At 41.3% G+C, this 15,059-nt stretch overlaps 1 protein-coding gene across 1 annotated transcript in view; it reads right to left on the bottom strand.

Annotated features, from left to right (window-relative positions):
* Positions 1 to 15,059, bottom strand: part of VWA3B (von Willebrand factor A domain containing 3B) — a 208,277-nt gene that overhangs the window by 90,312 nt on the left and 102,906 nt on the right. Inside the window, exons 12-13 of the mRNA XM_021701230.1 lie at positions 11,238 to 11,336; positions 4,422 to 4,604 (exon numbers count right to left, since the gene is read on the bottom strand). Coding sequence (XP_021556905.1) covers positions 4,422 to 4,604; positions 11,238 to 11,336 — 282 coding nt within the window. The remainder of the gene's footprint in view (positions 1 to 4,421; positions 4,605 to 11,237; positions 11,337 to 15,059) is intronic.

Below are 15,059 nucleotides of genomic sequence, written 5' to 3'. Positions count from 1 at the left end.
CATTTAGGGCCGTTATATATTCCTTGCAGACTGATCTTATTATGTAAATTTTATTTGCTATGATATTTACTTTATTAGTTATTAATACAGCCAATCTAGATTTCTATTGGTGTGTCTTTCTCCTTTTGAACCTACCTATGTTATTGTGCTCGATGTGTGCATACAATTCACTGATAAAATCAAGTCATCTCCACTCTCACCATATGCAGTGAGTTTACTTGCTATTATAACTTTCAGTTCTATAACATTCACTTGGAAATTTTTATAACTTCTACACCTTTGCTGAGATTTTCTATTTGCTCATTTGTCTCCAGATAGCTTGTAATTGATTGTTGAAGCATTTTTATGATAGGTTCTTTAAAATCTTGGTCAGGTAATTCCAACATCTAATTCATCTGTCTCAGTGTTGGGATCATGTGATGGTCTTTTCTCGTTCAAGTTGTGATTTTATTGGTTCTTGGTATGATGAGTGATTTTTTACTGTATCCTGAACATTATGGCTATATTGTGTTATGAGACTCTGGGTCCTATTTTAAAACTTTTATTTTAGCTTGCAGTAACCCTGTTTAAATTTAGCATGTGAGACTTTGTCCTACTTTTGTGGGCTCTTGCTCCAATGGCAGTTTAATTTTCAGAGCCTTTTTGATATTACTTTGGTCTTCTTTATTACACTGGTCTCTGCTGGTGCTGTTTGAGCAGGCAGAAGGAGTTTCCCCTAGTCAGACTGCCAGGTGTTTCTTGGTGCCTCTACTGCTGTCCCCTGGGTGTCCTGTGTCACTGGGTGGCATAGGAGGGCCCCTGTCTTGCAGGAAGAGAGCTTTCCTGGAATGGACCACTTGCTCTGCCTGGGTCCTTCTTGCCTGTTCTTCCCACACACTCTGTCTCTGTGCAGAGAAGAGTCTCAGGTCTGTAGGGAAAAGGAGGCTTCCCAGACTAGGCCACTTATGGCTGTGTCTTTTTGGCTAGTCCTGCCCACCTACCCCAGTGAACCTGTTTTTCTAGCACACTTTTTATATGTTTGGGGACTCTCATAGCTAAATTTCACTTTCACTTGAGCACAACTGTGTATCTGGTGATTTTTTTTTTCCAATTATTTTCATCAAGGCAAGCTGCCACAGTGTCAGGAGTTCAGGAATTAGGAGTTCGTTCTCTTTATGTGGGCCAGTAATCTCTACTTTGTTCACAGAGAGAGATCCTAAGGGTAGGGAGTCAGAGTACTGAGTAACCCCAGATAGCACTGCCTCCTTTGGTCTTGTTGATGCTGGATGGGAGTGGAGGATCAGCTCTCCACCCAAAGAGGACCACAGTGGGGGTTACTCCCCTTTCACACTTCATTTATTTTTATTCTGTTTGGTGTTAATGGAGGCTCAGCTCCACATCAACCCTCACTGGTACCAGGGATGGGGGAAAGTGGAGTGTTGTCTATCTTTAACTCGCACTTCCTTTTGCATTTTCACTGATGCTGAGTGTTTGTGAAAGTTCATCTCCTTGCTGAGTCCTGCTGAGATGAGGGCTGTGGTGAAGCACAGCAGTGACCAGACCAACCTCACATTGCCTTGTTAAGTCTTAGAGCTGCCTGGTGGGGTAGAGGTCCAGTTTGCCACTGGACTCCATGGTGGGAGAATCAGAGCACTGCTGACTTCCACTGGAGAGAGAATGGACAATAAGCTTCCCTCTCAATCCTCTGATACTATCCTAGCATGGGATTTAGAGCACCACCTACTCTGTCTAGTCGGGTTTGGAAAATCAACTTTCCATTCAGCCCTACTCACACTACTCTGGCAGTAAGGGATGGAAGATTAGCTCTCTGGTCAGTTCTGCTGACCCACCTGGCAGAGGGATCAGAGCACCATCTCTTGCTTCCATGGTAGTATGGAAGATCAGCTCTCTGTTCAGCTCCACTCAAATCTCAGGGAAAGGGGTGCAGTTTTTCCACCGTTGGATGGCTGGATTATGGCAGGTATCATAAAAAAGGTTTTCTGTTGTTAGGTCACCTTCTTCCCAGTCCTTTGGTTAGGGAGAATAAGCTTTTCTTGGGTCTTTTCTTTTTCTTTTTTTTTTTTTTTTTGGTCTGTGCCTGTTAGAGATTCCAGGTTAGAGGGTTCAGCAGTGCCCTATCTGGGATATATGGAAGGCATTAACAAATCCCCCAAGACTTATTGCCATATCATTCCTTAAATTCTGAGGTCCCCAGGAATTCTACCTTCTTCTTTTCACCTTTCAGAGTATTCCTATGCTTATTTGTTCTGTTCTATCCAGGTCTTTTTTAGCTTAAGATGTAGGACCTAGGAGGAATGGGACTACACCATTATTGCTGGAACTGGAAGTCCCTCAAGTAATTTAACTTATAATTAGATTTAAGTAACAAGGGAAAAAAAGCCTTACATATCTACCCATGCAATTACCATGCAGCTACCATGAAGTTGTCCTTTGCTTTTCATTCCTTAGTGTAGATCTGTATTTCCATTCTGGTATGACTTTTCTTCTGCCTAATGTACTCTCTTTAATATTTCTTATATGGCAGGTTTATTGGAGATGAATTCTTTCAGTTTTTGTGTATCTTTGGTCTTCATTCCACTTTCCTTTTTGAAAGATATTTTCGGGGTATAGATTCTACACTAGCTTTTTTTTTTCCACTACTTTAAAAATATCACTCCACTGTCTTTTCATGTGCATTGCTTCTGATGAGAAATATGCTGTTATCCTTATCTGTGTTCCTCTGTACATATTTGTCTTCTTTCACCCTATCCATTTAAGATTTTCTCTTTGTCATTACTTCTGAGAAGTTTAATTCTGATATGACTTGGTGTGATTTTCTTCATGTTTCTTGTGCTTGGCATTCATTGTGTTTCTTGGATCTGTGGGTTTATAGTTTCTAACCAATTCGGAAAATTTCTGGCATTATTGTTTCAATTATACATTTATTAGGTTACTTGAATTTTTCCATGGTTCACTTATGCCCTATTTTCTGGGGTTTTGCTTGCTTGTTTATTGTTTTACTTCTCTTTCTTCTCTGTGTTACATTTTGGATAGTTTCTATTGCTGCCTTGCAGTTTACTAGTTTTTTGTTCTGTAGTGTCTTACCGGCTGTTCCTCATATTCCATGCATTTTTCACCTCATACATTGTAGTTATCATCTCTAAAAATTTTATTTGTCTTACTTGTATCTTTCATGTCTCTTTTTGAACATATCAAACACAGCTACAATAACTGTTTTAATGCTCTAATACTAACATCGGAATTAGCTATGCATATGTTTTAATTTTTCTGTCTGCTTTTTCTCCTCATTATGGACCTGTATTTTCCTGCTTCTGTACATACCTGGTACTCTTTGATTGGATGTCAGAAATTGTCAATTTTACTTTTTTGGGTAATGGATATTTTTGCTTTCTTATAATTATTCTTGGGGTTTGTTCGGGGACGCAATTAGGTTCCTTGGAAATAGACTGATCCTTTCGGGTCTTGCATTTAATATTTTCTAGGCAGAACTGGATCAGCATTTGCTTGTTCATATTCTTGAGGCAAGACCCTTCTTTATACTCTACCTAATGCCTACTGGATTATGAGGTTTTCCAGTCTAGCTGATGGGGGTGGTCACTATTCCCTTCCCTGTGTAGGCTCAGAGAAGTCATTGTTCCCTCCAACCCTTTCAGATGATTCATTCCCCAGACTCTGGTAGGTTTCTTCAAATGTAAGCACTGATTGGTACTCTGGCTAGTCCTGTATTTAAAGTGACTCCACAGGGCAGACAATAAGATAAAAAACATTCTCTAGAATGGCAATCTTGAAATGCATATCCTCAGGCCAAAATTAGAGGACAGGAGAATAGAATTTTATTTACCTTCTCCCATCAGCCCATTAGAATAAAATGCTTTATCAGATGGTCCCGTGGTTATACAGTGTGAGAAGTCAGGAGACAACCACCTAGGATCTGAATTTTTCTTAAGTTTCCCACAAATGCTTGTAAACAGCAGTGGTTAACAAACTCCAAGTAGGGACCCTCTGGGATGCTTGTTAAAAATACAGATTCCTAAATTTGGCAAAATGTTGATAATTATTGAATCTGACTGATGGGTACATGGGATGGGGGTCCACATACTCTTTTACTTTTGTGTATGTTTGAAACTTTCCATAATAAAACCTTAGAAGAAAAACAAAATATATTAATTAAGATTCCTGGGCCTCTATGCCTAGAGCCTAATTTAGCAGCTCTGAAGTGTGACCCAGGAATCTGCATTTTCATAAATGCCTTAGTTCAGATGGTCCTTGGACCACATTTTGCAGTACATGCTTAGGTGATTTTATTTGCTCAACTTAATTGTCTTTATGGCAATTTTCTCAACTAAGGTATTGTCCATTGGCCTCCAGTCTGTAATGCTCAAATAAATGAACACTCTCTTCTCAATTCATTAAGCTCTTACCTGAACAGTCCCTGGAGGACACAGATCCTTACAGCCAAAATTATAAAAATGGAACTCTCCCCCAGTCAAAGAAGCAAGCTCGTTCAAAAATCCATTTGCAATCTCATCATTATAATTGAAGGAGATGGTGTAAATAGGAATTTTCTGAAAAACTTTGACTTGGTCTATAACCATTTCAGTTGGCTGAAATGATACATTTTGAGGGGGGAAACAGGGAGATGGAAAGAGAGAGAAAGAGAAAGAAAAAATAAGATGTGAAAATCCTTAGTATTTGCTATAGACAGTGAGATTCTCAACTAGTAATTCCTTATACAGTGATGAATAGCTTCTTGGAAAGGTGTCAATTCAATTCAATAAACAAAGCAAACACTGCCAGATGGTAGAGTTTGAAGACCAATGACTCAGCCCTTGCCTCTGAGGGCTCAAATTTGGTGGAGAAAAGAATCTGGAAGAAAGATGTGACTAACCAAATCACTCAATTTTAGGTGCACCTGAGCCTAGAGTTCATGCTTTTAAAGTGTTGGGCTATACTTTAGAGCACTGAAAGTATAAGGGTAGAACACCCTGGCTATTGGGATTCTACAGAGTGAAGCTACTGGATCTCAATGCAGCTTCCAAAACATCTACTTGAAAAGAGCATTTTCCAGCTTCAGATAGGCCATAGGCAATGTGTCTCCCACAAAATGAAAGAAGAGAGTTACTGAGGGTCTTTCCATGTGCGGGGCACTCTGTTGAGAGTATAACATGGCAGTTAATCCTCACAACCATCTTGTGAGGTAGTTAGAAAGATGGATAGTTGCCTACTCATATAAATTCCTCTCATCCTTTTTATTGGCAGAACCCTGGTTCTATTTTCATGATAGCAATGTGCCCAGTTTAAAACAAACAACACACACACATAAAAACTCATCTTCTGACACTCTTTTGCAGCTAGACTTAGCCATGTGACCCAGTTCTGTCCCTTGAGATACAGGCAGATGTCCCAGGGAAGAGATTCCTTTTCTCTAATAAAAAGGCAAAGATTTAACAAACAAACAAACAAAAAACTCTAATGTTCTTCCCCTTCCCATCCCCCTCCACGGAAAATGGACACTGCCTAAAGATGGAGTAGCCATTTTGCAACAAGGAGGGTAGAAATAATAAACAAAGATGGTGGAGAATGTATACAAAAAGAAGCCTGTTTTCTTGGAGACATGTGTGAGTAGCTTTAGAACCTAGACTACCTACTGCTGGGCTTCTTATCCATAGGAATATAAATCTCTCCATTGTTTCATCCATCATTTGTCTGCTCCTCTACTTTTCTCCCCAGTAATATGCAACCCTACTTGGCCCAGTAGGTATGGGCCCCACATACAGAAGGAGAAATTGAGACTCAGAAGGATTCAGTTTCCTAGGGCCATCAAGCTCTTAAGTAGTAAGTCTGGAACTTAAAGTCAATTTTTAGTATTAGAAGCAATGCCAAACTGTTTGTTCCCCTTCATTTGCAATAAAATTGTCTCTTGATAAGTACTGACTCTCAGGTAATGTTTACATTACCTAACCCTCTGGAAAGAACTGATGAATTCCCCTACTATCTCTCCACCACACCACCACAGCCCAGCTGAGAACCTCCGGAACCTGCCTCTGATTGGCCCGCCTCCACTTCCTCTACATTTCTCAGTGCTAGGAGTCCCTCTTTGATTAACCCAACTTGCTGGCTCCTTCAGCCAGTTCCATTGTCCACTTCCAGTTCCTATCATTTGGCCTTTAACCCTTCCTATATTTATGTTACACGTCCTGGGAAAGCAGAGTGTAAAGGGAGACACACGACTGGCTGGCCTTGTACAGCTCACACACTGCCCAGGAAGTGGCTGGTTAAGTGGTCTCCCAGGTTCTGGTCTCATTCTAGCTACCACTTACACACAGCCTCAGTCTCTGGGTCTGGCTCCAGCATTGAGCCTGCCCCTGCTCATAAGCCCACCTCCACCTCTCATTCTTTTTCTCTACTCTCCCCTCTGGCCATCAGCTGGTTTCTTTCTTTTTTTTTTTTTTTTATGTTCAGTTAGCCAGCATATAGTACATCATTAGTTTTTGATATAGTGTTCAATGATTCATTAGTTGCCTATAACACCCAGTGCTCATCACAACACGTGCTTCTAACCAAACAGTAACCTAAACGAGCTGACCCCATCCCTCTTGTCAAATGCAAGCACAGAGCAAGGCCCTCTCTGCTGCCTCCCCTTAATTCAGCGTAGCTTCTATTTCTGAGTACCTACTATGTGTCAAGCACTAAGAGTTCTGTTCGTGCTGTCTACCTGTATCCTCTCGACAACCTTCTGAGGTGGGTACTATTATTATCCGTGTTTCTTACCAGCGAATCCTGGCCACTGCCCCTGATACCAGAAGGGAGATGCTAGCTCTAAATTCTGTTAATTTTATAGCCTTTTAGCCAGGAACTATTCTTATACTGAGTTACAGCTGAGATATTTGGAAAGGGAAAGAAATTAACATTGATTTAATACTGACTGTGGGTGCCAGGTACCGTGGGTAGCATTTTCATCTGTTCATATGCTACCTGACATTATTTCATATATTTATTTGCTCATTGCCTATCTCCCTATAAAACATAAGCTCCACTGAAGACAGGCATCTTGTTCATCTTGCTTACCACTGTATCCCAGACTGATAGCAGTGCTTGGCACATAAAAGGTACTCAAATATCTGTGGAATGCATTCATGGGAACATCATCTCATTTACTCAAAGCAACCCTGCGAGTAGGGAGTATTGGCTTTAAGGCAGAGATGAGGAAATTCACAGTACAGGACTTGCCCTAGGTCATTCAGATGGGCAGTGCTGGGGGTGCGCTTCCAACCCAGGTCTCTAGCTCCAAAACCATTTCCATCATTCCATACAGCTGAAGAGCGCACAGGCATGAGAAAGTCTGTTAGTGTATCGTACTGAGCCCCCCACATGCATCCAGCCTTAGGTAGTGTTTTTCTAAACTGGCATGATGTTCTAGTACCCAGTGTGGTGGTAGAGAGCTGCACAGAGAGTGGGGGTGTTGCAGAAGGAGCTCCATGTCTGCGGTGGAAAATAGCCATTCCTGACCTCCTGCCTGTACCCCACTCAGATTCCTCTCCCTCGTTTATGCCCTCACAGCTTTGAAGAGGAGACTCAGAACCTGGAAGTACACCTTTTACCACACCAGCCTCGCTGACCCTGACTCCTTCCAGCCACTCACTCTAGTAGCTCTGTTACTAGAAAGTAGTGGGCCTTCTCCCTGTGTAACTCCTACACACCACTGAAGAAGCCTTTCTCAGCCCAGGACTCCTTCATATGTTCCCCACAGAAGTCCCTTCAGTCCCTAAATGAGGCCAAGCAGCATAGCTGAGAGACTCTCCCCAGTTCCCTCCTCTCTGAATCTAAACAGATGTGCAGCCAGATGACCCTTTCACCACAAATGTCAACTTGGGGTGGCAAGAACGGCAGGGATAGGTTCTCCTACCTCTCCTAACTTCTCCTGAAGGAGGTTCGTCTGTGCAGGCGGCTCACCCGTGCCTTCTCTGTGCTCCCACCCCTTGCCCAGCTCATATTAAGCTTTACCCATTCATTTTTGTTTAGAATGGTGCAGAAGCCTTCCTCACTCCCATTTTCCCGATTCCTGCTAGGTAAGTTCCTAACTTCAAAGAAGCCTCAAAATGCAGCCAAAGACTGTGCGGGGCTGTGTCCATTCACACCGAGAGATGCCCACCGAAGGACACCTAGCAATTCCATTTTAATGATGACTAATATTACTAGAATTCTTTTAACTTGGTTAATTTAAGACTTATCTTGCTATGAAATTCTTCCCTGGACATTTCTAAATAAGCAGTAAGCTGGTATCTATGGAATTAAATCCTGAACATCACCTCTGTGTGTCCTTTCAAGCAGAAAATTTTGCTGAATATTGGGAATAATAGCACCGGCCTTAACATATTCAGGTCCTACAAAGTCAGTGAAAATTCAAAAAGAAATGGAGATCGAGTGATACATCTTAATGTCCTCTACACAGAACACGAATACCAAATATTCATTTGCTTTTTGGAGAGAATCTGAGGGACAATGCAGAAGAAATGGACTGCATGTGAGAAAAGGCAGATATGAACACAAAGTGCCTAACTAGAAGTTTATAAATTACTTTTCAGGTGGCCTGTATATTTCTGATTCCGATTATCATCTGTATCCACAGTTCTTAATCTCTAAGCAGACCAGAGACCCTCTGGTGAAAGCTAGGGAGGGCTATTCTCCCCAGAGAAATGTACAAGTACATTTTGTATACACTCTTGGGAGATTCCAGACTCTCAGAAGTACATGGTGCACTGTGGATCAAGAATCCTTCCCAATACACAGCTAACAGGAGTGTTAATTGGTCCATACCTCCTGGGGGGACTATTTGGCAGTATCTATCAAAATGCATACCTTTGGACTAAGTCTACTTCTCAGACTATATGCTACAGATATACATATATGCAAAACGTCTGTGCACAGCTACTTTTGCAACATAGTGTATAACAGAAAGACTGAAAACAACCTCAATGTCCATCTCTAGGAATACTAGGCAGCTATAAAAAAAAAAAAAAAAAAAGAGGAAGTTCTATATATATTAAGCAATTTTCAAGGCATATTGTTTTATTAATAAAGGTGTAAAATCATGTGTGTAATACAGCATCATTTATATATTTATAAAAGAGAATATATAAAAACACATTTCTGCTTGCATAACAGTCTCTGAAAGAAGATATAAGAAATTGGTAACATACATTGCCTCTTAGCTAGTGAATAGGAGGTAGGAGTGAGAATCTTCTCTGCATACCCTTTTGTACCTTTGTAATTTATACCATGTGAATGTATTACTATTCAAAAATTAAATAAACAAAATTAATTTCCAAGGTAGAAGTTATATTAAATCTATATAATGGAATATGATGCAGTCATTGAGAATGATGTTTTGAAAGAATTTCTCATGACTTGCAAAAAAAATGCATAACACAGACTGAGTTAAACTTTCTTCTTTTTTATGCTTATATGCTTATCTATATTTTCTAAATGGCCTACAGTGCAAACAGTGAAATCAGTAAGAGTTTATTAAAAAGGTAAAGACCCCTTGTCCAGATGACTTTCAAATCAGAATCTCTAGCCCCCATCTTCCCCAAACACCAGCCCCATATTTCTAGGGGCCTCTGGACATCCATGGACTATAGGTGCTCAAACTCGACTTCTTCCACCAGCAACTCCCAAGCTTGTTCCTTCTTCAAATTTAAATTTAAGTCAGTTACTAATATAATTATAACCCAGAAATCAGTCACATCGTGATTCCTTTTTCTCTTGCCCCCATCTTCTCCTCACTCTGTCCTCCTCTGCTCCCAAACTGGTCACCAAGTCCTTTGATGCTACTCTATCATCTCCTCTCTGAGGAGAGTCCTCTCTTCTACATTTGTTTCCTACCTGACATGTGCCTAAATGGGAATGGGACCACCTGCCCCACTGAGCTCCCCCCCAACTGTAGTAAAGCCTACCCACTCATTCCAGGTGGCCATCAAGGACAATCTCCCCCAACCAAACTTTCCAGCTTCAACCCAACACTCTTCCGTCATTGCCCTTGCTCTCAGATTGTTTCTCTGGGCAGCCCACATATTTCCACACCTCTGTTCCTTCTGCCCAGGATACCAGTAATCTCCTCTGTTTAGAAAATTCTTTCTCCTCTTTCCAGACACAGTTCAAATATCCCCTCCTTAGTGGAACCTTCCCCAGCCTTCTCTCCATCTTGTACAGCAATATTCATCACTCTGCTCCCAGACATCTCATAGCACAGACAACCCCACACCCTGTGTCAGATCAGAGTTAACCATACATGTCTAGCATATCCTCCAAAGTGTAAATACCCCTAAGGCAGGGGTAAAATACTATTCATGTTTGTAGCCTCAAACCTTGGCACCCCACATGGAACATAAGCAAGGCACAATAAATTGGTTTTGAATAGAAAGCATAGTGAAGTTGATAGGAAAATCATCCAAAATTTCACTTTACATATAACTTCTCTGCCATAAATCTAATGCTGTAATAAAATCCAGTTGCTTTACTATTTAAGCCCTGGACCATTTGAGGCAGGATATTTTACAGTATTTGCCTAGCACTCTTCACATGCAAAAACCTCACAATGAAGGATGAAAGTTGATACTAATTCACTTCAGTGGTTAATTTACATTGTACTGGCCTGCAAATCCATATGTTTATTTAATGCCCAGAGCATTAGTCTTTCATTCACAAAGCTCAAAAGAAGATGAACAGACGCCACTAAAACTTTTCAAATATTTTCCAGTCAGGCTAAGCAAAACAAAGAACATTTCACTAGAAAGGCATGCTTTTGTTTAAATGATTACTAAGTTAAAATTAGGGGTAAAACCAAGGATGTTGTGCAGTGACATGTTTAGATTTGGAGTCCCCAAAGGAAAAAAAAATCAAAAAGAATCTCCTTACTCTTAGTTTGTAACAAAATATAAACCAGTCCTCAATGAAAAGGTGGATAACTCCTTTCATGGGGTTGGTCTCCAGGCCTGTGGGTGTGTGGCACATGAACCAGACAACACTTGCTGTCACATAAATTCTCCTCCGCATTTCAGCAAAGGAATTCCTCAGTGTATTTTGTCACCTCAGTTCTGGGTCCCTAAGCCAAGGAAACATCTCTCAACAGCTTTACAAGCTGTTTCAAGCAGTTGAAAATGTCCCTCAACCCCATTCTCGGCATTTGCTTCCAGGGTACTGGTGACTCCCTTTTTGTTCCCAACTTTGGTAAGTACCTGATCAGGTCTCCCATCTGTCAAAAGGTAGATTACTTGTGTTTCTTCATCGGCAAAAGCAATTTGCAGGGCATGCAGGGTGTTTGTGGAACTTCCGATCTACAAAGAAGAGAGAGAGGGATATCAAGTACATACTTGAATCTCAAGAAAAATCTCACAAACAACTGTTATTTATTTTCTGCTTCCAAAAAAAAAGAGAAAAATACTTGTGAAATAAAAGATAAAATTATATTGAGATAATAATTTAAACCCAATAATTCCAAGGAGCCAAATCCCTGGGTGTGCCAGAAAAGCCTCTATCAAGACAATTCCAGGACTGCTAGAAGCCAGGACTATGGCTTTCCTGTCCTGATGACATAGCTCTTAATGCAAGTTCATCTTTGTGTCTTTCTGTGTGAGGCACTAACTCTGTTACTATTCAGTCGGCTGTCAACACAGCTTACATATACAGTCTGAATACAAGCCTGGCAGGGCAAACCGGGATTTATTCAAACGTGAGCATGGTAACATCGGCCATCCGGGGTAGAGCAAAGAAACCGTGTTTTTAAAACCCCTGCAGTTTCTGCCCAAGGATATAGAGCACTGGCCAGAGTGTCACTGCCAAACTTAGAACAAAAAGAAGCCAGACAAACAACAAGTAAATGCCTTTCGTTATGCTCATCAGAGTGCTCAGGTCGCAGGGCAACTAGCTGGCCCCAAATGTGAAGACAGGCCCGTGCAGAGACCAGTTAGATGCAAACACTGCTCCTTGGCATGAGATGCAGCAGACACTAGTAAGAAGAGTTTGCCTGGGGGGATTGGCGAACTGGTAGAGGCTAGCCAGATATATATTGGTGAGAAGGTAAAGGTCCGCAGGCCACCAATAGACGGGAAATCTGCATTCTCTTGAAGGCTTTTTCACCATAAAGCCCACAGGGTGCTCACAGAAAAGACTGGCCCAAGAAAGTCTTCTTCATGGAGCACAACTGGGGAAGAACAGTGACACAGGAACTCTTATGTTCCATCTCACCTTCAGAATAAAAGCCCTAATGTGTGAATGTGGGGGGGTGCGGGAGGGGGGCAAGGAACACAGTCACCCGTAGGACACTGGTGAAAATCCAGGACAGCAGAGGGAAGGAAAGGGGGAAAAACCAAACCCTCCACACCTGGAAAAGGAGCAAGGCTAGGTGCTGGGCTCAGAACTACTGAGAGGAACACACCCCTGAGCCTCTGGGACACCAGCCTGCCTAAGATGAGAACACCCACCCCAGCACTACCCTACGAACCCTAACTAGCAAGGAACTTGTAAAGAGACAGACTCTCTCTGAGGCCCATTGTGAAGGGAAAATTAAAATCTGAGAGCGGAGCAGACAGTGAAGAATAAGTCTCTAGGACATCATCCCCGACCCTAAGCCAAGTACCACCACAAGAATTTGAGGGGAATGTGCACTGGAGGTAACAGTAACAAACAAACCTCAAACCTAGCCCAGCTCTGGATTAGATTAAATTTATGCCTCTCCCCCAAAAAAGAAAGGTATGCTCATTTCCAGACATAAATAATATTTATTTCAGTGTCTATATACTACATGTGATGTCTAGTTTTTAAGAACAACAACAAAAAAAGTAAGCATGCTAAAAGGAAAGAAACAACATACTACCAAGATATAAAAGTGTCATCAGGTATGACACAGATGCTGAAACTATCTGAAAGAAAATTTAAAAGAACTGTGATTAATACATTAAAATTTCTAATGGCAAAGGTGAACAACGCTGGAGACCAGATGGGTAATTTCAGCAGAGGGATGAAAACCTTAAGAAATAACTGAATGGAAACACTAAACATCAAAAACACAGTAATGAAATTAAAAAAAAAAAAACAGTAATGCAGATGAATACAAAGAGTAATCAAAACGCATCAAAGGGCTGTGGGATGATATCAAATGGTCTGACATGTGCATAACTGGAAACACAACAAAGAAAACAGGATAGGAGAAATAACTGAAAAAGGGGCTGAGAATTTTCCAAAAACAATGACAGACATAAACCCATGGACCCAAGAAGGTCAAGTAGGATAAATAAAATAAAATGCCCTGACGCTCCTACCAGGGTGGTGGCCAAGTGGTGAGCCAAGACTCTCACCCCCACCAAGTGTAACAAGTCCTCCCTGCCCGACCGTGTCCACTCCTACCCAGCAGTTTCGAGGTGCTCTACCCCTCAGAGTCCAAGTGGGGAAGCTGAACTTCAACCTCTCCCTCCTCCTCACAGTATATAGCCTTTTGGGTTGAGCCTCTTTCACTTACCAAAGCGCATTTAAGATTTACCCAAGCTATTTCATGAATCGAGAGTTTGTTCCTTTTTATGAATGAGTAGCATCCATCATTGTATGGATGTAAAACTGTTTATCCATTCCCTGTTGAAGGACATCTGTGTCATTTCCCATTTTGAGCATTTACAAATAAAGCTGTTACAAACGTTTGCTTGCAGGTTTTTACATGAATATACATCAAAAGCTGTGAAGGGCCTGAGATTTTACCTTACTTGCAAACTAACATGGGTGCTGGCAGAAGATCCAAGACTTCTGGGTCACCAACAAAGGACTTTACTACTCACAGCAACAACAGTAGCCAGAATGTCGGGGGGGTTGGGGGTGGTTTGTGCACCAGTTTCCTGAGTTCCAATTCCCATAGGGTAATGGGAAGAGGGTTAAGTGACACTTGCACACACAGTAGGTTCTGTTAAAGGAGAGGGACCCTGAACTTAGGAAAACTGAATATTCTATAATGGACTGTAAGCATGCTTGTCCTTTGCTCTGGAGTTAGATACTATCTTTATACTGGACAATAAGCACTCCACCTTTTGCTACTTTCCAAGGCTGTCCCCTATATAAACATTCATGAAAAGATAGACCAGAGGTTCTTGACATAAGAACACAGATTATTGATTTGAAATCATTTCCTCTTTTTTAATGTAGGCTTTTAGTGCATTAAATTCCTTCTCAGCACTGTATTAGCTGCATTCCACACATTTTCATGTTTTGCTTACTTTTCATTAAACTTTATGAAATTTTTTTTAAAAGATCTTATTTATTTGAGAGAGAGAGAGAGCCAGAGAGAGAACACGACTGGAGGGGAGGGGCAGAGGCAGAAGCAGATTCCCCACTGAGCAGGGAGCCTGATGTAGGACTCAATTCCAGGACCCTGGGATCATGACCTGAGCCGTAGGCACATGCTTAACCGACTGAGCCACTCAGGTGTCCCTAATTCTATGAAATTTTGAATTTTCTCTGTGATTTCCTTTCTGATCTACGAATTATTTAAAGATTTTTTTTAAATTTATTTATTTGACACAGAGAGAGAGAGAGCATGAGCAGGAACACAAGCAGGGGGAGTGGGAGAGGGAGAAGCAGGCCTCCTGCAGAGCAGGGAGCCCAATGCGGCGCTCAATCCCAGGACCCTGGGATCATGACCTGAGCCGAAGGCAGACGCCCAAAGACTGAGCCACCCAGGCACCCCTGATTTGTGAATTATTTAAAGCCTGTTCTTTAATTTCCAAGTGTTCTGAGATTTTCATGGTGTCTGTTATTGATTTCTAGTTTGATTCCACTACAGTCAGAAGACATCTGTGACTCAATACTGTATGATTTCAATTCTTTTAAATTTGTTAAGGGTTGTTTTATGACTCAAGATATGGTCTATTTATGTGAATGGTCAATGTTTGTTGGAAAAGAATATGTATTCTGTTGGCGGGTGGAGCGTTCTATAAATGTTAATTAGATATTGTTAGTTGAAGGTGTTGTTCAGTTCTTCCAAATCCCTGATGACTGTTCAATAGTGCTATTAACTG

Source organism: Neomonachus schauinslandi, chromosome 10 (genome assembly GCF_002201575.2).
Source record: "Neomonachus schauinslandi chromosome 10, ASM220157v2, whole genome shotgun sequence".
Lineage (NCBI taxonomy): Eukaryota > Metazoa > Chordata > Mammalia > Carnivora > Phocidae > Neomonachus > Neomonachus schauinslandi.
This window is presented reverse-complemented; position numbering and strand designations above follow the sequence as displayed.